The 26,526-nt window shown below is 37.2% G+C and overlaps 1 protein-coding gene across 1 annotated transcript; it reads left to right on the top strand.

The window, feature by feature from the left end:
* The first annotated feature begins 1,772 nt into the window (after positions 1–1,772).
* LOC114523951 (RIMS-binding protein 2-like) lies at positions 1,773–17,635 on the top strand. Its single transcript, XM_028545019.1, is given in 25 exon segments — positions 1,773–1,841; positions 3,059–3,148; positions 3,785–3,904; positions 4,264–4,347; positions 4,576–4,665; positions 5,306–5,428; positions 5,736–5,840; positions 6,422–6,674; positions 7,164–7,349; positions 7,479–7,646; positions 8,404–8,573; positions 9,068–9,179; positions 9,296–9,316; positions 9,543–9,620; positions 10,309–10,527; positions 10,993–11,183; positions 11,320–11,401; positions 11,689–11,979; positions 12,452–13,386; positions 13,522–13,573; positions 13,576–14,936; positions 15,462–15,806; positions 16,046–16,117; positions 16,677–16,808; positions 17,019–17,635. Coding segments are annotated over 25 exon segments (5,466 nt in total). The 3' UTR covers positions 17,136–17,635.
* Positions 17,636–26,526: the final 8,891 nt, after the last annotated feature.

Genomic DNA, 26,526 nt, shown 5'->3' with positions numbered 1-26,526 from the left:
TAACAAACAATGAAGATGACGATTTAATCATCTACGAAAGTAGCGTTTAGTACAAACTCTTCTGAAACAATAAATCATCCAACGTATATTATACTTTTACTTTTAGCAAGTGATCTCTCGCCGAGAGAACGGTTTAAATAGCGAAGACTCTGACCCCGTCCAGGCAAATCCATACATTTTTAATAAAAATGTTACGTTACACAACGTTGCTTAAATCAACGGGGTTTTGAATTTTGCCTAAAGGCTCGTTTACATTTGCGATTTTTGCTACGATTTTATGTGCAAGATGTGAACGAGTAAATAGTTCCGAATGCTCTGGGGCCGGTTGTTCGAAAGGCGATTAGCTTAAACGGTGGATAAGCCAAAGTTTAAAACTGCTCTCATACATCTTGTGAATGATTGAACCTGCATCTTATGCATTAAATATGTTTGAAAATTGAAAATTAAACTATTTAAAGCGAAATAGTTCAGCTCAGTTGTTCAATAAATAGATAATTTTGGTTTCCATTTTGAACTTATCCACCGTTCAAGCTAACAACCGGCCCATGATGTATAAGGGCTCTATTTTGAACATCAGTAAGTAATTCACCCGTTTACATGTGGGCCTACCAAAAGGCGAAAATCACACAAAAAATTGCGGCAAAAATTGCAAGTGTAACGAGCCTGTGTAACGATTCATCTGACCGATGGAACCGTGTTATTGGTCAGCAAACTATGAGTTGATTATTTGATCAATATTTCCAGTTCTTTTCGTATGTTCAGATCACTTGTAAACCATGTTCAGATAATATTCTTGAAATGTTCATGTTTATGTAATTTTTAAAATTGATTTTCAAAGCGTTGCCTAGATAATGAGTATAAATGGTAGTACGTATATTAGCCTTGTCAAAGCGATGGCATTATATAATAGAGGGAATATTAATCATGGGAAACATTGAAACTTCATAGAAACTTCTAGCTATATATCAGTTTGTAATATTCGAATATAATGAAGAAGGATAACTTCGTCAGCTTTTATTAACTGCTGTTAATTAGATTTGTGTTTCATATAAAAATATATCAGAAAACTAACTGCTGATGCCCCCCCCCCGTCTTGCGCCACCCTGTTTGAAGCTTCGCTGAATACTTTCAAGTGGCCTCAAGGCGACGTCTACTGAGAAAGATCTCTTTATATTGGTTTATCAAATACATCGAACTACAGGGAATGTAATTGCTCTAGCGTGTTTTTTGAAAGCACTTTTTCACATATTTGGTGTACTGGATCGAAACTAAAATACACTGCACGCATATTCTGTGAACTCAATCTAAACTAAACGATTGCGCCCATATTTTCTGAACTCGATCTAGTTAATATATTTCAAATATTCAATCGACGATTCACAGATTCCCCATTCCCCTCTTTTATTTATAAAATTTCTCCGCCATAAAAGCACAAGCAAAAACACTCCTTTAGCTCGAGTAAACGCTTAGCACGCGTCTTGTTTAATTTTCATGAATCCAACAGTACAGATAATCACATCCAAGGGAGAGAAAGTGAGATGGTTGATGAAAAGTGTAAAATTCTGTGCGTGATATTAGAAGAGCTGTATGATAATATTAGAGAACGCCTCTTACCATACCATGTGAATCTTTTTTACTTTGCTTTAAAAGTTTTCTTCACTTTTCTTTTCTCTTATCTTATTCTCACTCTTGTTCGAGTTCTTCAAGCCAGCGATGTTTCCCCAACAGTCCAGTTGCTCACAACGTTCAGCGTGAGTGCCTTTCCTTACATTATGAATATTGTTGCGGCGAAAAAAGGAGAAGATAAGAAAGATGCGTGGAAACAACAGTTGAAACAACGAGTGAAACATTTATTGGACAAACTCACGGCTGCAAAACATGAATTACGACGAACGCATTTGATAATAAACTATACAGATAAATTTGACGACTCAAATGACCAAGATGATGAAAATTGCTGCTGTATCCCAAAGCTATCTCAAATAGAGTGTTCTGTCGAACAGAGAAAGTGGAAATAGCAACTGAAACTTAATTCGTGTATAATCACCTCGATATTGTACCTGGTGAATGTGTCGGGTCATCATAAATACATGTAAACGTAATCCGACCATTGTAACTGTTGAGTCAACGTAGATATTGACATTTCTAAATAGTTATGTTAGATTCGGTTTATTCTTTCATTAATATTGAACACGAACATTGCGATGCCGAATCTTCTACTCCTAGTCAATGCTAAAGCTCTCTTGTATGTCGTGACCAGTTAAAATACCACTGGGAATCCAAATAACAACTTGAATGATAATTTTTGAAAACAATCTGCTTTTTCCGAAAGCCGGGTAGGGTCGCAGCCCCTCGCAAGAATGATTTTCATTGGCTGAACTTTACAATACATTTCTGTTTCAACCAAGCATAGCTTCGTTCTTTAGAAAGCATAGAAAAGCATTATCCAATTGGACGAAAACTTCCGAGCACTGCGACATGTCCCCGAAAGCCAGCTATGCATGTTATATACATAAAACTAACGCTATTGAACTTCGGTGTAAAAAGCTCAAGCGAAAAAACATTTTCCGTGCTTCTGTGCAGTTATAGAAACACGCGTGGGAGTTTTAGAGAACTCGAAATGAAAAAGAGTTCTCCCAACTCCCACAAGTGTTCTATAACCGTATAGAAACACAGTAAACTTTTTTCTTTTATAATATAACTCAATAAAAAGATTTTGTACAAATATTATAATTCGATCAAATACAAATTCTTTTAAATTACTTCGTCAATTTCGACGGGAAAAGTCCCGTGTCTCCATACAGTTATAAAAACATGCTTCTCGACCAATCAGCACGCGCGTACTATAAATGTTATATTATAAAACACTTAAAAATTACAAGTTAAAAATATTCAGAAAATACAATCCAGTTGAGTCCATCTCTGATCTTATGATACACTGGATAGAGCCAAAATTAGAACTATGCGTATATTGAAAACAGAGCCATATTTAACTGGTAGGCCCCTCAGCCATGTATTTTCCCACTAAAAGTAGACTCTATTTTTATGTCTTTACTAGAATGGAAGTGCAGATGAACTGGAAAAGATTGTTGAACAAACGTCTAAAGAACGTCTTTTGCTTGAAAAACAAGTTTCTTCAAACGTCGAGGTTAGTGACTGGTGTTAAGTAAACAGTGCATTGTGTTTATGTTTCGAAAAGTCTATTCTTTCATAAAAGATTTATTCAACGTGCACAACTTTCCTATGAAAATTTTTACTGTAACAAAACAACCCTGTATTGCAAACACGTATCTTTCTGCCGTATCCTCCTCTCTGAACAAACTGACCTGTAATACACATATTCCCCTCTCAATCCAAACATTGCCCAAAACGTCTCTTCTAACATTTCAACATCAACTCAAATAGAGATATCCCTAACACATACACACTGATGCCAAGCTCTTGAGAATGTCTATTTTTATTGCAGATGTATCTGTTTTAAACCATGCAATATGTTTCTAAATATCTCAAATACCTACGATGATCTTAATACACCTCCGGCATCTAGAAAAAGTATATACAGACACCTTTCCAGTAATATTTCCAGTGATATCTCCAGTAACATCTCCAGTAACATCTCCAGTAATATTTTCAGTAATATCTCCAGTACTATTTATGATAGCTACTGGAGACCTTGTGTAGTTTTACAAACATCTTACTTCTTAATTCGCACATCGGAAAGTAAGCTTCTTCACTACGGTTCTCTTATATGTGTGTTGTATAATGAACTTGAATCCTTGTTTAGAATTTACGAGAAGAAATAAAGGATATCACCGCTCAAAACACAAGACTAGCAAATGATAACGATATTTTAAAAGAGGAAGTTTGTAAACTGCAAGATTTTAAATCAAAACATGACACAATTGTAAGTTTTGTTTATATTTATATATATTATTATAAAATAACTGGTACGTTCCTTGCAATTTACAACACCTACGAACAATAATTATATATGAATTTTTCTGTTGTATAATTGTATCCTTATCTGATTATATCTTTAACATATCCTTATTATATCCTTATTTGTACTATAACTTCCTCCATGCACGAAGGCCCTCGGGTCGAAAGATGGCGAAGTTTCCTTGTATAATTTAAAGGGGTCATTATCATTGCGACGATATTCGTCCTGTAAAGATATTTGAAGAAGCTATCATTCTCTGACAGGATATCTTTGGTTAAAACTCATATATTTTTCTAATTCATGGTTTTCTTTGTGAATTTTAGTCAACTCGACTGAAAGAAGTCCAGACACGCAATGAGAAACTGGAAAATGCGTGTTCGGAAAAGGAAAAGCGGTTGTATAAATTGGTAAGTTTGATTTTCTTTTGACACCTGGTTAGCTCTAGTTAAACACGGGCCTACGTTATTGGTTCTGATATTTCGTGTATTTTTTTCAATGGTAACTAAACTGATGAATATCATCTAAATTAACGAGAACGCCTGAAAATGTAAAATAGTGTAAAACAGTAACTGTGAACCCCCTTAAGCATACTCATATAGTTTTATGCAACTTACTCACCGAGGTGTTGACTTTAGGATTTAGAAAAACAAGCGTTCACTGCGAAGAACAATGCATTACAGAAGAAAAACAACGAGTTGTTATCCAAAGTTGACCAGCTTAATCAGGTACCCACTGCCTTGCATGTCAATCTTGCAATCAGGTATCACTTGCACTCAGGTATCCACTGCCTTGCATGTCAATCTTGCGATCTGGTATCACTTGCAATCAGGTATCCACTGCCTTGCATGTCAATCTTGCAATCAGGTATCACTTGCACTCAGGTATCCACTGCCTTGCATGTCAATCTTGCAATCAGGTATCACTTGCGATCAGGTATCCACTGCCTCACGTATTATTTATTAATTAAGAGATTATGTAGCTAAGCCTGTTGTTGCGAACTTCACTTGATTGGTCCATTCTGCTTCCGGTGTAGCCAATCATAAACAATGTTTACAATTCCGATCATTCTTCGTGTGGAATAATTGGCCATAGCCTGACCAATCGTTTTCAAGACCTTGACAGCTTTCTTAAAATTCACACAAAAAACCGCGAAATCGCAATCAGGAGTATAATACTTATTCTCGAAGCAATAAGATTTCCAGCGATTTTCACGAAATATTTGGAGTTCCCAGTTGTCCCTAGCAAAACGAACAGACGGCATGCGGGTAGGATACAGCACCCTACTGTTTCTAGTTTAGACCATTCCTCTATAATTATTAAATCCAGAACAAAGCAATCACATTTGAAGTGTGTCTTCAACTCTAGGTTGAAAGAGAATGCTCTCGTTTAAAAGAGAGTATCCAAACATTGGAAAACGAGAATCTTGCGATGAAAGAGGAGAATGTGAAATTAAGAAACGAAATCAAAGACTTATCCGAAGTTAAAAAGGTAGATGCTTTATTTATTTGGCGGGCTTACTGGTTACGGTGTACTAAATAATTTTATCATTACCGTTTCACGTTGTTGAAATTTTACTTGGGATCATTGAATCTTTTCTGGTGAAGATTATTTTTTTCATATCTTCATCTCAACAGACGTACAAGCTAAGACATGAGTTAGAAACTTAAATCCGTGAATTGGAAACTAAACAATTCTATTTTTCTTCAAAGTTTTTTTCTAGAAATCTTGGATTTCTCTCACATACAAAACCGCATGAAATGTGGTAAAAAGTTATGTATTCTTCTTCCTTTTTTAGGAAGCCGAACAGTTAAAGCTAGATAATATGGATTTGGAAAAGCAAAGGGAAAATGTTTCGTTGAAGCTCGAGGAACGAGATCAGGAAATTTCATCTCTTTATGAGGTATGAAAGTCCAGTGAAATGAATTATTAGGCAGATTTAGCACGAGCACGTGAGCGTCAAAAACGACGTGAAAATGGCGAATAAATGGCGTGGACATGACACGTCCTCATGCTAAATCTTCCTATTTTAACACCGGCGGTTCGGAAAGATAATAATGACATAATGACAGTTATAATGAACTTTTTAACTGATTTTATATATCTTTCTAATATTGATTCTTAACGTATTAATATAGCTATTAGTATAAGCTGGAGGGCCACTTGTTTTAAAATCAGTTCATCATACTGTTCGGTGTTTACCCTCGATAAGTAAAGTTGATCTATCTATCTCTGACAGCATAAACGGGGCTTGCATAAAATAGCGTTACAGATATCTGTAATTTTGAAAAATCTCACTCGTTCCCCAACTATGATCGCAGACGTTGTTTATTTTTCTCCCCAATCTTCTTCCGTCTTTGAGAATGTGACCCTGCATGAAAATAGTCTTTTGAACGCTACCCCCCCCCCCCCCGCAGAAAATAACATCCCCACCCAGAATGCGTTTAACTATAAAAGCAGATAAACGTATGTGATAAACTTCAGGCACAAGAAGTGGCTCAGAGAAATCATTCAGCAGAAGTGAGTGGTTTGGAGGACATGGTGCGCCGATTAAAGGAACAAAAAGCGAGGAGTATTCGTGAAGAAAAGATGGCCGAATCTCGTAACACGAAAAGTTCAGTGCTGACGTCGACACCAAAAGACAGCAAGAGTACCCAGACCTCTCGTCCGTCATCCCCGGTCATGTCACCAATAATACACAACGAAATACATGAGTTGCAACGAGACTCTCAAAAAGGTAAACAACAAACAGATGAACACCAGGGGCCGGTTGTACGAAAGCTGGATGGTGCTAACCACCGGATAGCAATTATTCAACCATTTTACACATGCATGCATGAAAACCAATTAAATAACAGCTTGGAGATAACAGTTATGAAAGAGATCCCCCAATGTAAGACTACTAAGTTTTAATCGTATATCTAGGTGATGCCGGAAGACGACCAATTTAGGGCGATTGATTATTTTCTAAGCTGTCAAACATTGACTTGATTTTCACCAAGTCAACTGTATTAACTGATCGGATTAAACAGATGATTAAAAGTTTGTTTGCAATCTTTCACATGAAGTTTTTTTTGTTTTTCCCGGGTTTTTTGACTTTGCTGACTCCAAGCTTGAAATCTGTCACTGAAACAGACAAAGATATGTGGAAACACAGGCCTAAGGTTAATGAACAGAAATTCCCAAGCACATATGGGAGCAATCCTATTTGGCTTTCTTGTTTTAGACGAAGACATAAAGAGTATCGATGATGATTCGGGTCAGGAACTCCTAAATGTCCCGTACAACGGAACGAGTTCTTCGACTAGTTTCGATTTGGAAAAAGCGGGAACACGAATTCAGCAGTTGGCTGCTTCAGATTCTGACGAGATTGATTCTAATTTTGTGAAAACCCAGAAACAATCGCCCGTGTGTGAGTATTTTTAAAACAAAAGCGATTCTGAACGGAGCCTTAAAGATTCACTTTATCTTCTGTTTTCATCATCAACTAGTTTTGTTATGCAGTGAAAATTTATGGAACATTTTTTCTTTCGATTTTTAGCATCGGAGATCAGCGAGTCTTCGGAGCCGAGTGTCGAAGATCAGACGAACGAGGAAGATAAAAGTTACAGCGCGGATGTGAGCCAAGCCAGTGATGTTGAAGAACTTCGTGTCAATAAGACATTGCAAGATGTCCAGCAAGAATCAGACTTTTACGATCCCAGAGACGGTAATAAAAAATTAATAACTATAATTATTTCATGTTTCTGCGTCTGTCTAATACAGCTCATTCAACTATGTTTATGTGGCGCTAGGATAACTTGATAGTTGGTATGGTATAATAATTATAGTGTAAATGGCATACAACTAGTTTCATTAAGGTTCGCTTTACGCGTAACATGGAAACTAAGGCCTGTTTTCCACTTCAATTATATCGTAACGTAGCGTATTTCTTTGTTTCCGAAGTATTCGACCAGAACTTATGAGTTTAAAACAATGAGATACGCTACGTTTCGCTACGATACGGTTGAAGTGGAAAACGGCCTTAAGGGTCTGTTTATATTTTCCCACCCATCCGGGACGGGACAGTTTCCGTGATCCTGCTTGTAATACAAACACTATAATGAGTGAAATGAGTGTTTATATGATCACTCTTTCATCCCGGGATCCCGCTTAGACGGGACGAGAAATTGCCATAAAAACACTCCATCCCACTTGGCCGGGATGTTTCGCGATAAACATACCTTTGGAGCATGTGTATATTGGCGTATATTCGTTTTCTACAGTAAAACATGACGTCGAATGAACCTGTACATCAAAATGAACTCCATATAAACACGCCATTCCGCCTATTGCAAGAACTACCCAATGGAATTTTTACACTTTCAAATGCATTTTAGAAATTAACTTGACTTCTAGAAATATTACTCGAAAATCGACATGTGTTATAAACCCAAATCTTTTACACACGTTGTGTAGATCCTGATATTTACATCGGAAGTCCGCTTCAAGACTCTCCCGACTTGGAAGAAAACTCTCCATATTCATCGCTAAGTACAATTATGATCCAATGCTATATTCTCCTAACGAGAACCCAGAAATGGAGCTCGCTTTTCAAGCTGGAGATTATCTGTATGCTTACGGAGATGTCGATGGGGTATGTGATCGTAGAAAAACTCGCATTGATCAAAAAACCATTCTGATAAACGGTTTACAATCCTGGGACCGGTTGTTCGAAAAGCGTTTAACGATGTACTTCCATTGACAATTAAACTATTTACATCGAAATATTTCACCTCATGCAGTTGTTCAATAAATAGATACTTTGGTTTTCATTTTTAACTTATCCACCGTTTAAGCTAAACGCCTTTCGAACAAATGGCCCCAGGAATATATTGTTTTCAACTATTACAGGCTGATTAATTGTATAAAATTGTAGTTGATTCAGTTGTGAAAAAGATTGGCCAACTGTATTTGCGTTATTTTGCAGACACGAAAGTTCGTCCAAAGTTAACCTAATTTTCATGCACTCAATATATTAAACCTTTTAACATTGTTTCTTGACCGTTTTAAATTCACAAAGCATTATTTTCGTTATCGAAGTGCCTTCATCATCTAATTTGGAATGACATATTTGATGTTTTGAAACAGGATGGTTTCTACGTGGGTGAGCTCATGAACGGCGAACGCGGTCTTGTTCCTTCGAATTTTGTGGAACAAATCGCAGAGGAAGAGGCCATTTTGAAAGAAAGCGATGACTTAGGTATGAGACATGATTGAATTGTTTGTAATCTCTTGTCTTAATCTGCTAAGAAGTGTAATTTTCATGTCAAAACAACCTATAGTTTCCTAAACCACTATTTCGATTATTTTTTCTAGATGCTGATTCAGATAGCGAAGGTAAATCCAGAATTCGTAAAGATTTTTACTGTATATTTTTGTTTACTCAGTTGATGTTTTAACCGCGTTTGTTTGTTTATATTCATATTTTAATTTAATATGAACTCTAAAATGCTTTTTGCATAGGATACGTTTTTTTACTTTTACATTTAACGATAGCCTATATCTTAACCATAATTTTCTACTTAAAGCCCCTGCTAAATATTTTGTATGAATTTTCTAAAAGAAGACAGTTCAGAGGACGAAATAACGTTAAAAGACGAGGATGGCGAGAAGAGAGTAATACGACCGAAAGCATTTTCGGGTAAATAATAAGAAAATTATGATTGATGTAACCTGAGTTGGGTCATAAAATCTTTAAGATAAGTTCAACTATAATCAGGTATTCCAGCGTTAAATTAGATCAGATTGTTTAAAGGTTAGATTGAACATAAACTTCGTGAGCATAATAAATTCACGCACAATTCAGATAAAACCTGTCATCTTATAAATTCAAGAATTAACCTATTTTAATTAGCTACCTTTCCCTGTATGTCAAAGTTCTAAAGCTAAGACTGAATTAAGTTTTAAACCTCCAGAAAGTCTCTCGAGTAATTCTCGAGAATTAATTGCTATTTGAAAGTTATTACAAATTTCACGTAGTACTTATACCTAAATGTTGATTAAAGTTTTTGAACCTGTTTTCAACCGCTCTGACAACATGTGGTGGCAGTAATGTTTGTGTCTGCGAACATATTTTTCTCCACCTTTTGATAAACCGGTGAAGTGTTTGTTCAAGTAATTTTAAATCGAGTACTGTTAAATGAAAACGTCTCACCTGCAGTAATAGATATAAATCATGTAAAACATCTAATAAATACACCTAAACATTTAAAAAGGCGAAGAAAATGGAAGCATATCAAGTATAACATATATAATGTTTATTATAACTATATACAATGTTTATTCAAAACATTATTAAACGTTATTAAAAGTATTTATTCTATTGTCAGAACGTCGTCATGAGATGTTTCGATCATCTCTTGATCACGTGCTCACTGAACAACTCGATGACATCCGGGAGTCTGAGGAAGACGACCTGGAAATGAGTTCCCTCTCCGAGGACGAGCTGGGAAACCGGAAAAACCAGAAAAACAAGAGCAATAAACCGGAAGCGGATCAGGTTTCTAGCGATGGATTGGATTCGATCGATTCTGATGTCCCAGAACCACGTGAGTTATCAGGATTTCATGATCTTATTATGTATTGCTAGGGTAATATTTCAACTTTGCGAAGATGTCATGAGAAATCATAAGATCATGAATGACGCATCTCTTTTCCTATAAAGGAATGAAACATGTCTAAATCTGGTTATCGAATTAACATCTGATCATAATATAATCACCCAGTGTAACATACCTTTCAAAATAATCATGCAACATAGCAACTTCTCTACACAACTTGTCATCGTCAAGTTTGCTTCAACAATTGCCTAAAATATATAGAGCCTGCTTTACACTTTCTAAGAATCTGGGATTTCCTTTGCCTAAAGTTACTAGTGCAGTTAGCTGAACCATGCCTAAACTTCCCTACGTTTCGACCTAATCATCTTCACCAGAATTAGTAGGACTGTACTTTTGACGAAGACTATTAAAACCTCGCTGGATCCTCTGTAATTCTTATTTCACCACATTTAGGCATTCCATCACCGACTAAACTCTCTCTGGATCGTCAGTTTACGAACAGTGCATTGATAAGCTGGCGAGGAGCGCAGCTGCCCAATGATGAAATCCAGGGATACAATGTTTATGTCGACGGGAAATTCAAGACCCAGATCAAAGGAAGCAAAAAGACGAACGTCGTTGTGGAAGATATCAAACCCACCGAGGTACGGCACTGATCTTATATATACACTGGATATAACATCCATGCTAAGGCTTTGTTTTTTATCGGTAAAGTTAATTTGCGTTCAACTGTTCTGCTATGCGCTTACCGTCTTACGAGAAACATCTTTACATTTCCAGACATATCGAGTATCGGTGCGAACAAAGTCGGTCAGCGGTGTTGAGTCACCTGATACCGACGCTACAATGGTTTTTGGTCCAGGTAAGGTTCTCTACGCGTACGACTACGAGTACAAGATTCGTGATTCTCGCGTGTTGTTTGCTTACGCCATCAGCCAAAACTTGTAGTCGCCGAGCTTTTGAGTACCAGTTTGTTTATTATTTCTTGCTCAAAAGGCCAACGACTACGAGTAAGACTTTTAAAGACTCTCCTAGGCGACAGGCACTTTTGTGACATCGATGATAACAATTCTTTTTGTTTCTGATTCTGATTGGCAAGGCATATCAAGTATTGTAGATTTCATATACTTCTTACGTCATTGCATACAGATGCCACGTTGTCGCCTAGCAACGTCGATGTAACCAAGATCACAGCCACGTCAGGAGAGCTTCAATGGTTGCCATCTCACAGTAGCTACCAACACGAGATTTTCTTGAACGAAACATTACTGGAAAATGTCAAAGCTGGTTGTTCATCTTTTGCGTTTAACGATCTTTCTCCTTCGACGCAATATCACATACGAGTGCGGACAATAATCCCTGGCCATCTTGAAATGTCTGGGCGTAAGCTCACAGAGAAGGATTTAAGTGCTGAAGTGGAGTTCACAACGGCTGATGGAGGTAAGACTAGTTATATATAGTTATACACTTAAATTAATTGGATGCATATAAACGTGATGGGCCTCTCTGAGTTACACACCGGAAAAGCTGAAGAATTAGCTTGATCACAGTGGAAATCGAATCAGCGACCTTTGGTTTGCTAGCCCAGTGCTAATTTTTCAGCTTGTCCTGTTGGTAACTCGAGAGGTAGAAAAATATCCTTTTGAACATCGCAAATTAAACATGCCGGAATTGATCATTTTAAAAGGCGGTAAAAATTATCACGTATTTGAGCAAAAAATTGTTGTTATATTCTTAATGCAAGGCAATGTGTAGAAGTTTGATAAAGTTCTTTGCAGGGCTACATTTTGCAGCTGAGATGGGACGGCAGCTTGTAATGCAGACTGTCAAATGTTTGGTCTTGACGTCTATTGTAGGTTACAGTGATAATTCATTTGTTTAAAATGGTGTGATAAAACTTTTTCTGTTATAGGATTACCAGAGCCTCCTGTTGATCTTCGACTTTCCCAGCGGACGTCAGAGAACGTGGTTCTAACTTGGTTACCAGTCACTCTTTCTCTCGATGGCTACTCTAATGGTTATAAAGTGAGCGGTTATAAGATTTACGTAAATGATATTTATTGCACGGAGATTGTTTCTGCCTGTGTGGACAGCATAGTAATACCAGTGGAAAAACTGAGAAATCTCGGAAAGCGACACGACTTTTCGCGCATGCGCTTTGTTGTTAGAACGCTGTCCGTACTAGGCGAGTCTCTCGACTCGAATGCTGTGGAAATTTGCTCCGAAGATCATGAAATAGAGAATAGGACTTGTGGGAAGGTGGAAGGAGCTATCTTAAGTGTGAATAATAAAGATAAAAAAGATTTCGAGACAAGAAGTAATTCAGATTTGCGTCAAAATATTGATGGAGGCAATTTATTGAGTGATGGCAATGCTATAGTCTCAAGGGATTTGGCCCATTCTTTGGAAGCGAACTCTACAGCATTAGAAAGTAAAAACAATTCTGAATTGTCGAAAAAAAGCGTTGGAGAAAGCTGGTCTAATAAAGAAGGTACAAGGAACCAAGGTGCCTTTTCAAGTAATGAAAGCGATCAGGAAGACAGCGGCGACGGTGTTCACCAGGCTACGTCGAGTATGGATTCGACTTCGGAAAGTAGGACCAGTAGGAAATCGAATGTTTCCGAGGTTGCCGAGTTGAATTCAGGAAGTAAGGATGACAACGAGAACGTGAAAGATGGCGGACTAGAAAAAGATACGACGAGTGCCACCGATGTTCCTCCGACGCTTGTCCGAAGGCCACCAATCGTCAACCGGTATGATGTTGAAACGGAAAGTGAAAGTTATAGCACGGAGTCTAAGACCGTTGACACGGAAGATGAATTGATTGAAAGATTTGAACATTTTGAGGTAGGTTATCTAATTTGAGACCCATTTGCACAATATGCTGCGTATTTCGCTTTAATTTTCTCAGTTTTTCCCGGGTTTTATAGTGCCATGTACCTTCTGTCTAGCGTTTCAAATTCCGTAACTTTGTTCATGTAGATTTCGGGGAAAAACGAAGTCGACGTCGCCTATAAAAACGACGAAGACTATAAAACATGAACGAATTACCCGAATGTGACACTCTCGGCGGTAATCATCCAGGGACTAAAGAAAACAGTTCGAAAAGCGAACCACGCGAAGAAGAAGATATCACAAGAAGCGATGGCAATAATACAGATTCTTCACCCCAGGGTAATGGAATTTCACAGAACAATTTAGCTACAGATCATCGCTCCTCAGGGAGCGAGACTTATAGCGAAAAAAAGGAGGACAAGAATCGCTCGAAAGATTTTCAAGCATTCATTCAGAATGCGGTGTCGGATGATATGAGCAGTGGGGCAAGGGGGAGTGGTCCCACTCTGACTATTGGACCACCGGATTCTGAAAGCGAAACCGACACAGAATACGGGCCACCGTTATCTGTCATACACGAAGTTGATGAAGATAATCTCACCGAAACAAACAGTCGCACCTCACAAGATAGAACAAGTGATGATGAAGCCACTCTTTCTAATAAACAACTAACTTCTCTCCCGGATGACCATTCTAGGAACTCGAATCTAACTGGGAGTTGGAGCCGAACCATTACGTCCGATGACGAGGGTTTCCGAACTGAAGACGATGTTTTAGATCTCCTTGATGGCGAGGATGAGTCTATGATTGGTGGGCCTACGGTTGACAATACAACATCTACGACAAAGAAAGGACAAAGTGCGAGTACATCTAGGGTCGATAAGGGTAATTTTAGAACTACGAGTGATAATCGAAATGACACCGATTATAGGACAATTGGTAGTAACGATGAACAAACTATGGATAATGCTGAGATTTTGAGGGATAGAAGTGTTCAGAAAGATAAAATTGATGGGGTTACCCAGGAAAATGAGACAGACTTAGATTCCGTAAATCTCACGGAAAAGGCAAGCGGCAATACACAGGTAAGATCTGATGATAATAGTTCTAAGGGTGAGAAAGTTTCTGTCAACTGTCACAATCAAGACAACACAGAACCTAATTCCGATGGAAATAAGACAGAAGACGAAGAGTCGACTGAAAATATTAGCGAGTCAAGTTGTCCCACAAGAGCGTCTTTAAGATCAGATAGTTCTCTTTCTGAAGAACCTCCTGCAGCTGAAAACGCTTTAGAGGCCATCATAGCTACGCTATCCTTGCCCGATAACTGCCGGGGCACGGTGCAGACTGGAAGCGATGGTAACGAAAACATTCCGAGTGGTTCCGAACGAACGTCCGAAGTCGTTTCTGCTGAGAACAGATCTGACTCGGAAGGGAGCGAGGTTGCTTCGGAACAAGTTCGTTACTACATCGCGTTGTATAGATATGACCCGATGACTATGTCGCCGAATGTGGACGGAGCTGACGAAGAATTGCCATTCAATGAAGGAGACATTATCAGGGTAAGTCAGTTTCAGAAACATTGTGGGAAAGGGATTGAATATACAAGTATTATTTAGCAGGATTCCCGGTTGAGCACGACAAAGGTAATAATTCATGTTCAAATCCTAAGTACTCGAACTTAATCCCTGAGATTAAGGTTAGATTTGGAATTAACTCCAATCAAAGATAATCTAAGACGTAATCTCAAGGATTAAATCCGTGTATTTAGGATATTCTGATAAACATTGAACATACTCATGGACTAGACACTCAAAAATGAAACCAAAACAAATTACTGAAGGACAGAAAAACGTTAAAATATAAACATTGGGATGTAATATAAATTATAGTATATAGTATATATGTATATATAGTATATAGTATATATATAGCATATATGTATATATAGTAGCTATATAGTATATAGTATGTATATTATGTAATATATACTATATGTGCTATTAGTATATATGCAGCCTCTTTCAAAGAAGTCGGCTCTGAATGTCATCTGAGAACAGTCTTTGTAATGTTTTTATTTGTCTCAGGTGATTGGCGATGTGGACGATGATGGTTTCCTCTGGGGTGAATGTAAACTCAAGCAAGGATTGGTTCCATCAAATATGGTCTCCGAAGTCGATATCAACGAAGCAGAAGACTTGTTTAACGAATATACCAATGACGTCAGATTACAAAATGAGCTGAATTTACATGACCAAGTCAATGGGGAACTGGACGTCGATATTATTTCGCAGAATCTTGGAGAGACTGGAACTAGTGGTGACAGGTTGTCGTTTTGGGAGAATTTGGAAAGTGATGATTTGCGACCAAGAAAGATGAAAGCTCTGTATGATTATGATCCATTGAGCGATTCTCCTAACGTCGACAGTGAGGTATGAAGTTTAAACCAGTTTCAATTGATAAGTCCAAAGGAGAAGAGATGTATGATGATGCATTTTTAAACTAACAATTTAGCTGTTTTATTACGCCAAATTTTTGGTATTTAACGGAGAAAATAATTAGCTCTATACATTTTTATGAGAAAAAAATTATCTTGCTGCAATTTGTCTGTAATCTCGAATGCAAAGAAACCTTGTTTTTTTTATAATTGAATTGTCATGGAATATTATAGGTTGAATTGAAGTTCAAGTCCGGGGAAATTATTTTCGTTTTTGGTGGGATCCACGACGACGGTTTCTTCGATGTAAGTGGGGCCTTTCCTATTTGAGTCTTTGGAGATGTCCTTTTTTTGCCATTTGTAATTTTCAAGTAGGAAACATTTTTCACATTTGTGCGCAGGAATAATTGCCTCTAGTCACCTTTCTTAGTTCTTTTCTTTTGACGATAAACGAACGATTCAATTCTTCCTGAAAAGGTGTTCACATTCCCCCAAAATTTAACGAGAAATATGCTAAGCTATCGTAATCGCTGGAAGTTGTCTTGAATCATGTACTTTCTGCATCAATCTACATAGTTCATGGGCCTGATGAATCATTGAACACATTGGCGTGCATGTTTTCTGTAAATTGCCCAAAATTCCGAGTATTTCGGCTTGACTATTCGAGGGAAGGATCCCTTATAGCAGCAATGTAAAAAGTGAAGTTGCGGATATTTAACTGTAAAAACTTTTTTGGGTGGATTATTCTCACAATTTAAAGCCAAAATACTCGGGATTTTGCCGAACATTGTCTCCACAGAACACAAAGCCCATCTGCACGCGGTAATATTTGTTTGTAAAAACTCAATTCTGGTTTCTAATTTAGGGCGAATTAAATGGTATTCGAGGTCTTGTTCCCTCAAATTTCTTGAAGCCCGTTGAGGAATTAAACCACGTTGAATTGCTTGCAAATGAAAAAACCTCGGATTCGAAGACAAAATCACCCTCAAATGCACAGGTTTGAAGATTGTCATTTGTCAATCATTTGCAATACGCCAGTTCAAAATTAGCTTTGGATTATATTGATATGTTGTATTCTGCTTTTTTTTTAATTTCCTGCTCTTAACAAATTCTGACATCAAAACTCTAACACACAGTTTGATCAATGCTTGATCCATCGATTTCCGCTTTTCTGGTCAGTGGAAATTACTCGTCTACTTCATTTTAGGAACAGTCACTGAACAACCTCAACCATAGTCCCACTGAAGATGGCGGAATTCCTCACAAGAAAAGGAAGAATATTTTCTCCAAGGGAAGGAAAATGTTTAAGAAAGCTTTCAAGTAGAAAAAGTCACAGGATATACTTCAGTTGGTAAAGTGTGCGCGTATGAATGATGTAGTCAATTGAAAGAGACCAAATTACTGTTTAAGAAGGTTTTAAAACGTATATTTTAATCAAAGAAAAACGGGTAAGCGAAGTAACCTCGATACTTTTTAATGTGTCTTTTATTTAGTTGTTATATACTACTTCTTACTACTTCTTAAAAATACAAGTTGACATCTAACAATATGGCAACTAATATTGAATGTATTCTTTAAATGATCAAAATTTTACGCGTAGTATAGACCTATTTAAAATTCTCAGCACGCCTTATTCAAACCTCCGAGCCCTCGTTAAACTACAAATCACTTTTAGCTTTCGTATATATATTTAATACCAGGTTTAAGTTATTTAAATAACAACTGTACAGATAGTGTATAAAGAAATGCTAATCTGACAACTTCACCTCGTAAATTACTTCATAAACTAGCGTACTTCCAAAATATATCAGAAAATCGTTTAGCCAACGCCACTACGGCCAAATTATGCGATGTTCTCCGAGATTTTTCATCGAACTCAGTATTTTCTTATTTTTTTTAAATTGTTAAAAAAAGATTTGATTTGAACAGTTATAGGAGCCTCAACAATTTTATTTCAAGTAATTCACGATAATGTGGTAAAGGTGGATTACTTTTCTTCGATACAAGACTGCACATTATTTATCCTAAAATATTCTATGTAATATATTTATTGCTGTAAAATGTTCTTGTACTAATTACTGTAAAGCTTATCTTTATATATATACATTCGCAGATTATAACTTATTTTATAGATACTGTATGATAATATTATTATAACAGAGATTTTAATTGCAAATAATTTAAGTAAGTACGAATTAGAAGAATTACTTATTGTTTTATACTGAAAATAAAATAGATCGATATTTAGTGAAATCGAAAGTTTTTGTCAGAATAAATATGTTTTGCATGGAAGAATTGAGCCAAAAATCTACGATGGAATTTCAAGTTTTCTTTCAAAAGATTTGATCCAGCTTGTTATTGCAACGCTCAATTGAAATTAGGATTTGAGTTTTAGCCTTCTTCATACCCTTTCCCAAGTACTCGTACGTTGTTTGAATGACGCTACCCGTGCGCGGGTCCACGCGCGAACTCTGCGTGTATCGTGTTTTTAATTACCCTCGTTTGAATTGTCGCGTCATGATTTGCGCGCGATTCCTGCGTTATCTCTTTTGTCATAATTTCTTTGTAATTTTTAAACGAGTTTGGAATAAAATGAAATTGTCTGAATCCAAAGTGGCAAAGAAATTATGGAAGAGTGGTCGACAGGGAAAGCGAACATTCACGATCAAGAGGCGAAGTTAATTTCGGATCCTTTAACACCTTTAGGTAAAGAAACAATAATTTTGCCTGAGACATTCGTTAGGGTAAACTAATTAACCTTTCGCTATCTGCTAAACGGACATAGGTCAATTAACACTGCACAGAAGAGAGTGAAAATACAATGTTCTTCGTTGAATTATTTACATACGAATATAAGAGTTGGCAATTTTGCTTAAAATGTTCTTGAATAGTTGTTCACTGGTTTGTGTGAGCAATAAATAAGTTTGAATAACTTTTTTAACAATAATATTGTCCGAATTCTTCCGAAAATGCGATAAGCTTTCTTCATGAGGTCTGTTTTGGGTTGCATAAACCATTTACCGTGCCTTGATGTTTAAAAGCTGACATGAACGATTGGCTCAAGGAAAACACCAGCAATATACGGTAAGGGGGAGGTGTTGATATGTTCCGTCTTTGTGTAAACGATTTCTCGAACTTTTTTCTAGGTGAAAAGGTCAGAGGGGGTGAGAAGCAGACATTTTTAGCGGACGAAATATTCGTGGGCCAATCCACTCCCATGGATCGGAGTTTTGAGAACAACGATGAAGGGCCGCCCGAAGCTTACCTTGATGTTTCCCAAGTGGAAATTGCTGAGGGATTTCAGAAGCAACAGAATGCACGCCTTGAAAGGCTGTGGAAACACCAAAGTGAACAAAATGAAAAAATATTTGAGAAGCTGGACCAGTCCATGACATGTCAAAATAGGTAAGACTCTTGATTTAACCGACTCGTCACTGATTTAAGACTTGTATTATTATGCAGGAATTATGCCTCGGGTAAACGGGGAATAGATTTAGCGAAAGTCTGGCGGGAGTGTGAACTATTGAGAGTTGTTTTGTCATTCTCTCTAAGCAGTCAAAACGAGAACAAAAGTTTTCATGAGTTTACTCAGGCCCTACACAGAGGGAGAAAGGGTGTAATTAATACCCCCCCCCCTCTACCCTATGTAAATTCCCACAATAAGTTCAGAACTATTTTGAACTGGAAGAGGGTCAGTGTTGTTACCTACAACACGTCCAGTCTGTTGTGAAGGAAAAGCCGCTGCTTTCTTTGACAAAAAACCCCTGTGTACCGCACGGATGTTAAAACAGGCAAAAGCTTGTTTCTCAACTCCTCTCGCCGACAATGGGCATTCACTCTCCACATGACTTTTGTTGTCAGTCAACAACACAACACAAACAGTCCTTATGACTACACTAACCTGTACGATAAACATCTACAAACATATAAAAGGATACTCCCAGATTCCAACCATTCACTTTAATGCAATGAGCCGTGGCGTGCCTTGTTTACAGAAACGCCTGCTTGCGAGAACAACACGCAAGGCAATTGGATGATTTACGGCGGTACTACGAAGATGAGATAGCCGGCTTGAAAAAACAGCTGACTGACATGAAAAACGTTATCTCTCAACACAAGCAACAGGAAAACGCAGTGAGAGAAGAAATTCAAAAGGAATTCGAAAACGTTTCGCAGGCAAACCTGCAGCTCAGCAGCAAATGCGACGCCCTCGAGAGCGCCAAACAACTCATGCAAAACCAGTTGACCCAAATTAAAGTTCGAAAACAAGAGTTGGAAGGTCAGTGTCAACAGCTTCTCGCTACGAATCAAATTATTGATGGGAGATCGAAAGAGTTGAAGTGGGCAAAAGAGGAGATGGCTGTTAAGATGAAAGAGGCTGATGGTCAGCGGGAGAAACTGCAGACCAAATATGATCTTAACTGTAAAGAGAAGGGTAAGATTGGGATAATATTGTTGTCTTAATGTTATCATAATCAACTCTCATGACATCGCTCAGTGCATTAAAGTACAGACAATTCTGCTTGGGATTAATGCTGAGTGTCCAGATGTGCTGTACGTCGGTATTTTACTTTATCTAATCGCACATAATTTTATTTATCAGTCGAAGAGTACTGCAAGTCGTTGGGGTAACTCTGCATGTATAGTCTCAAGATAGTCCTATGGTATAAATCTCAGTTCATCCAACGACAACTTTCATGTGAAATACATGTTTTATTTAGTCAAAAAGAGGCAAATAAGCTAACACAACTAGAAAAAGTGTCCTGAAATTAGAAAAGTCGTAAAGTTTGATTTACAAATGTTGCAAAATGCGGTAGAAAAAAGACGTGAATTGATTCGGGGATCTGAAGTCGCATTTCGCGCAACCAGCCTTGTTGGCCCAAAAATGAACAAAAGATTTCATTGCCAAATTAACTTCAAGACATCTTCCAATTTCACATTATTTACTCATGTATACATTTTTAGCTGTTTTGAAGAGGTCTAAAGAAGAAATAGAAGAGAAATACAACCAACTTCAGGATGATTACCAGAAACTCTCAGACAAATGTCATAAATGGAAAGATGAGAGTAAGATATATCGGCAGCGAAATAAAGTGCAAGAAACACTCGTTGAAAAGACCAATAAGTAAGATTTTGCGCCAATTTTAAATTCCGTGTCCACCATTCCTAGTTTCCTAGCCATATGCCAATTCAGTGACTGGAATTTTGTATTATTCTTCTTTTCTCAGAAATGTTCGCGAGTTGGAACTTGTAATTGAAACATTGAAAAGAGAATTAGTAAGTTCTTTTATCAGGAACTCCACGTCTTTTATCAGTGTGGATTATTTAACTATTTCCACGCTAAAGGCGGGTTGCTCTCGTTAATTTATCAAATAGCAGTGATCTTCTGGACTAATTCCAAACTAATGGCCACAGATAGTTTTGTTCCCTCATAAACTTGTAATACTTTTATATCCTGCGCGTGGTTCACTAAAAAAATACTAGAATGTGTGCTCGATTGATTCTGATTAGCCAAAAGCACGTCCGGGTAGATATTTCAAATTCAAGATTGCGAAGCGGATGCTTCTTGTTTTCTAGGAAGATAAGAAAGTGAAATTTGAGGTGGAGAGAAGTATGTTTAGTGCAACGCAACAGAGAGTCGATCGTTTGGTTTTACAAAATCGAGATAAAGATTTGACCATTGAAGACCTGGAGAAAAAAGTTGTGTCGCTTGAACAAACGGTCAAGGATGTGTCCGCTAGTTCTGCCAAGGCTGGACTGGTGAGTATTTGAAATGATGGGAACGACGAGGCTGGTTTCTCCGTAATGTTTTAATCATGAGTCAGACAAACAATATAAATGTACATGCAACTTTTTTGACAGAATGAAATCAGAGAGAGCATTCAAAGAGATAAAGATATGTTAAAAAGGGTTAGTTTTATGGATTTTTCTCCATGAAGCGTATCGTGGCGATGCGTATTCTTACTATTGTATATGTCTATTATATTGAATGCTATCGTCTCTTGCCATGTTCATAGAAAACAATGATATACACACAGAGTTTTTCAAATGAAAAACAGTTTAAAATGCGTTTGAATTCGATGTGAAAAAATATGAGTAATCCTATCAGGATTTTTTACACCAAAATATTATGGTAATCGGACACCTCATATATGCCATCTACTGTTCCCCTGGTGTCATTACTAAACACCACCCTCTATTTAAAAGGGTCGGTAAACGCCCTTGCGACTGGTACTCAATTCAGTTCTTCAGTTCTCTTTCAAAAATCTTTCTCGTTGCAGGTTCTTAACGAATACGATTCTCTCACCAAGAAACATGAAAAGACAAAGGTACACATTAAAAAATATTACATATGTTAAAGAAACCTCGTGCAGTCTTAACCTTGAACGTTTTATTTAATTATAACCAGAAAGATGGCAACCTAAATTTCCGCGATTTCTGTCGTCTAACAACATAATAGGGTAATTTAGCATGAGACGTGAACGTCAAAGACGACGTGAAAATGGCGAATAAATGGCGTGATGCGCCCAAATATGGACATGCCACGCCATTTTCACGTCGTCTTTGACGTTCACGTCTTCATGCTAAATCTCCCTAATATCACTAGTGATTCACAGAACGCATTAGGTTATTACAAAACCAGAGTATAAACTGCACGATATCTTTAACGTGTGTTCGAAAGAGCGTACAATCATCTACTATGTATAATAATTCTATTTTCTTGGTTATCAAGGGACACGTGTATCTTTTAGAAGGAAAGTTGGCTGAAAGTCAAGGGGAAGGTCAAAATTTACGAAGGTAAAGGCCTTTTTACCCCTGCGATTTTCTTGCGATTCATACATTTTCTTCTTGATAGATGGAACGAGTCAAACTTAGCCCTACTCCAATGTGCACGAGCTCCTATTTGAGCATTTGTAACAAATTCACTCGTTCGTATCTATCAAAAGGGGAAAATTGCAAATTAAATCGCAGCATCGCGAGTGTGAACGGGCCTTAAGTTGCATGCAAATCTGGGATATGAATAAACTATCATAGTCCTGTCTAAAGTCTGTTCTACAGAAAACAATAAAATGCACCTGGTCTACGTTCTATATATAGTACATAAAGCAAAAGGTTAAACTGTAAAATTGTAAAAGTTGAAGCGAAAAGTTGTAAAATGCTTGAAACATGGGCAAGCAAATTCTAGTACGCCTTCCGCTTGCTTTGATAAAAATTAGTCGAACATGCAAATTGTGCATTAAATCTTTTTATAGGGAATTATCCGAGGCTAATATAACTAAGCGAAATTTGGAAACTTCACTACGAGAAGTCCTGGGCAACCAGAGCAGGTAGGAAGACCGTGATACGTTCTTCTCACAAAATTTTACCAAAATGTTTTCACTTCAGCAGGAAATAATGCAGCCCTCTCCAAAAAAACTTCGTATTGGCTTTGAGTGATGGATGATACGGTGAACTGTCAAGTAATTTTGGAACAGTTTACATTTGAAGTGTTTCATTGTAGTTGCCGCAGGATCGTCGAAAGATCAAGCAGAAGAACCTGGGAGCAGCCAACCAATTTTAGCCTTGTCACTGATGAGATTAGAGTTGAAAACAGTATTAAAGAAGACGGAGAAAGGTTGAAATATGATCACTATAAGGAGAGCACGCGACGATTTAGGTATGGAAGTTTCAACCTTGGTTGAAATCATTCCATTTTTCAGGTTTGACTTACACTACCTACTACAGCCATTAAGAGATCAGAATTCTAGTTGAAAAACATGATTAACAAGCCGTTAGTTCTGAACTTCATGATTTTAGTGTTCAAATCGGAGTATTAAAGTAATTTACGCTCTCCGAACTATTAGCAATCGAGCGGAAAGAGATGAAATGGTTGACCTGTCATCGGTAAAGCCATCAGATGTTGTCGAGGGTCGTGGATTCACAAAATATCCCAATGGCTCTAAGAAAATGCACGATCGGGAATACGAGGAAGAAGATAGTTTGGTCTGTGCTTATTGCAATCAACTTTATAAGAAAGGTCAGTAATTATTTACAGCATGTGGACCCATGACCATGTTCAATCCATTGCAAAATATTGCCAAATTTAAATACTTTTTTACCTCTCTGAAGCAAAATTTCTCGCACGTTCTCAAATTCAGCATGTATACAAATTCAAATATATGGCACACAATTGGTGTAGCTTGTTTATCAAATGTATTATAAACTATTCAAACTTTTTTTCAGAAAAGGATGTAAATCATGACAACGGTGCATCGCGGAAAAAGCCAGCGAGTGGAATTCATTGTTATGCTCAAAAACACGATTACTGGAGAGTCAATGGCGAGTCAGGCAAAGGATCATTGAACTCGAAAAGTAAGTAAAATACCATATAGTTATATGGTTATGGGAAATGCTATATTAGTCTGAAAACTGAATATATGAACGCTTAACCTAGCAAGTCCTTAAGATTGCTGGGAGAAGGAGAAACAAGTGTGACACCAACGTCGTTTTTCCTTTTATAATTCAGGTAAATACAAGTCAAAGATGGAGGTTAGACTTTACGTGCTATTATTTGTGAAGTTAAATACCTAGCTATTAAATAGCCCGATTGTAAGTTCCTAGGGCTATATACTGTGTTTTGTGCTTTGCTTTATCGAAAGGGGACAATATTTTCTTATGTTTAGATAATATTACCCAAACCCAAAAAATACCCCCAAAAACGAATACTCGGACACTAGCTTGTGATATAATACTATAATAAATAGCTTGCTTCTCCTGTTTGCATTTTGGGAGAATATACCGACATGTAATCTTCAAATCAGCAAATTTGCTATTTAGCCCTGTTCGAAGACTTTAGGTTCGGTTGATAACGGCGGACGTCGGGCAGACTTCGGGCTTGATATTTCCTTATGTCATGCGCAGCCTCACTCAAAAAATTGAAACTGTTATAATTGTTATTTTATTTTTGAATTATTCAATTGTTAATATTTATTTAAATTCTCTCTTACTATCGTTCGATAAAATTTTATTTGTTTTCATTGAGATGCACGATTTCGGTTATCTAAGTATATTTGTCAATGGAGGATGTAATATCAGTATTGTTTTTTCAGAATGATGCGGCCGTTGACCGCAGGGCTATGATGGTGTCAGCAGAAAAAAGATTTCTGGAATTGAGCGAACAGCGCAGGCGCGTAAGTGTTTAGCATTCCGCGATACGGATGTTGAAATATGGTGGTCAATGCAACCTTTTTTCCCTGCGGCGTGTGTAGGAGATAGAGACATGGGTTCGAGATTGTGCATACATGATGAGATAAGCGAATGAAAGTTAGAATCAAGTCCAGCTTATTTGCTGACGTGCATTTCTTTCTTTTGTTTTTCATCAAGTTAGAGACTGCCTTGAGAAAATATTCCTGGTCGCAGATGTCGAGACAGGAGAAAGAAGACAAGGTTAGTGCCGAGTATATTATGACTGAGCTGAAATTTGAAATTCATTTTAAATATTTACTAAATACAATTTCAGATGAATAGTTTAGGGGCTCATACAAAACCCACGTAAATTTGGTAGACGTAGGCGAAAACACTTTAAAACAGTGGCGTAGCCAGCCTGACGATTTTGTCCCGCTATGTAAATTTCGAGTTACTATAATTATTCATGTCTTTAGAAATCTATTGTTTTCACAGTCAGTGAACACTAAAATATAGCATAGCGGGACAAATCGACAGGCTGGCTACGCTACTGTTTTAAAATAACACTATAAATTTAATTACCCAATTTGAATTGTATAAAACGTTTTAAATACTGGCAGTTTGTATTTAGGAACGTATTTAAATATTCTTTGTCCCCTTTTGCCTCATCCATTATCGCTACGTGGTCCTCTTTTGTGGAAAAATCTTGAAAAATGCATATTTGCACTCTTTTAACAGAGTTTCTTGGAAAGCAAATTGGACGAAGTTCTTAAAGAACTGGGGAAGATTCGTCTACAATTGAGGAGTAGCGAAACTGATTAGTCCCAGGAACTGTCGCGTTGCGATGCATGAATAACAAACATGTCGGTGAAAATGTCTGGCGCCGGGAATATATAGAGAAAAATAACCTCAATATGTGGCCTTTGTACTTTTTGATTGAATGTAATATACCAATAGAATAACAAAACGCGCATTTCTTTTTACGGGAGTAATTTCGTAAGTATACCGTTGTCTACACAAAACGCCCTGGTCCCAGTTGTTCAAAGCTAGGTTAGCGCTAACCCTGGGTTAAATTTTAAACTAGTGTTTACGTAGAACAAGCATTTGACCATTAAAACGGCGTGGTTATCAATGTCAAAATATTTGACATCATAATCAAAGCATGGTTATATTGTTTAATGTTTGTATATGAGCACGAAACATGCTTGCAACTTTACATAGGACAAGCATTTGACCATTAAAACGGCGTGGTTATCCATGTCAAAATATTTGACATCATAATCAAAGCATTGTTATATTGTTTAATGTTTGTATATGAGCACAAAACATGCTTGCAACTTTACATAGGACAAGCATTTGACCATTAAAACAGCGTGGTTATCAATGTCAAAATATTTGACATCATAATCAAAGCATGGTTATATTGTTTAATGTTTGTATATGAGCACGAAACATGCATGCTTGCAATTTTAATTAGGACAAGCATTTGACCATTAAAACAAGGTGGTTATCCATTTCAAAATATTTGACATCATAACCAAAGCATGGTT

This window comes from Dendronephthya gigantea, unplaced genomic scaffold (genome assembly GCF_004324835.1).
Source record: "Dendronephthya gigantea isolate DGI-Jeju-01 unplaced genomic scaffold, DenGig_1.0 000029F, whole genome shotgun sequence".
NCBI lineage: Eukaryota > Metazoa > Cnidaria > Anthozoa > Malacalcyonacea > Nephtheidae > Dendronephthya > Dendronephthya gigantea.
This window is presented reverse-complemented; position numbering and strand designations above follow the sequence as displayed.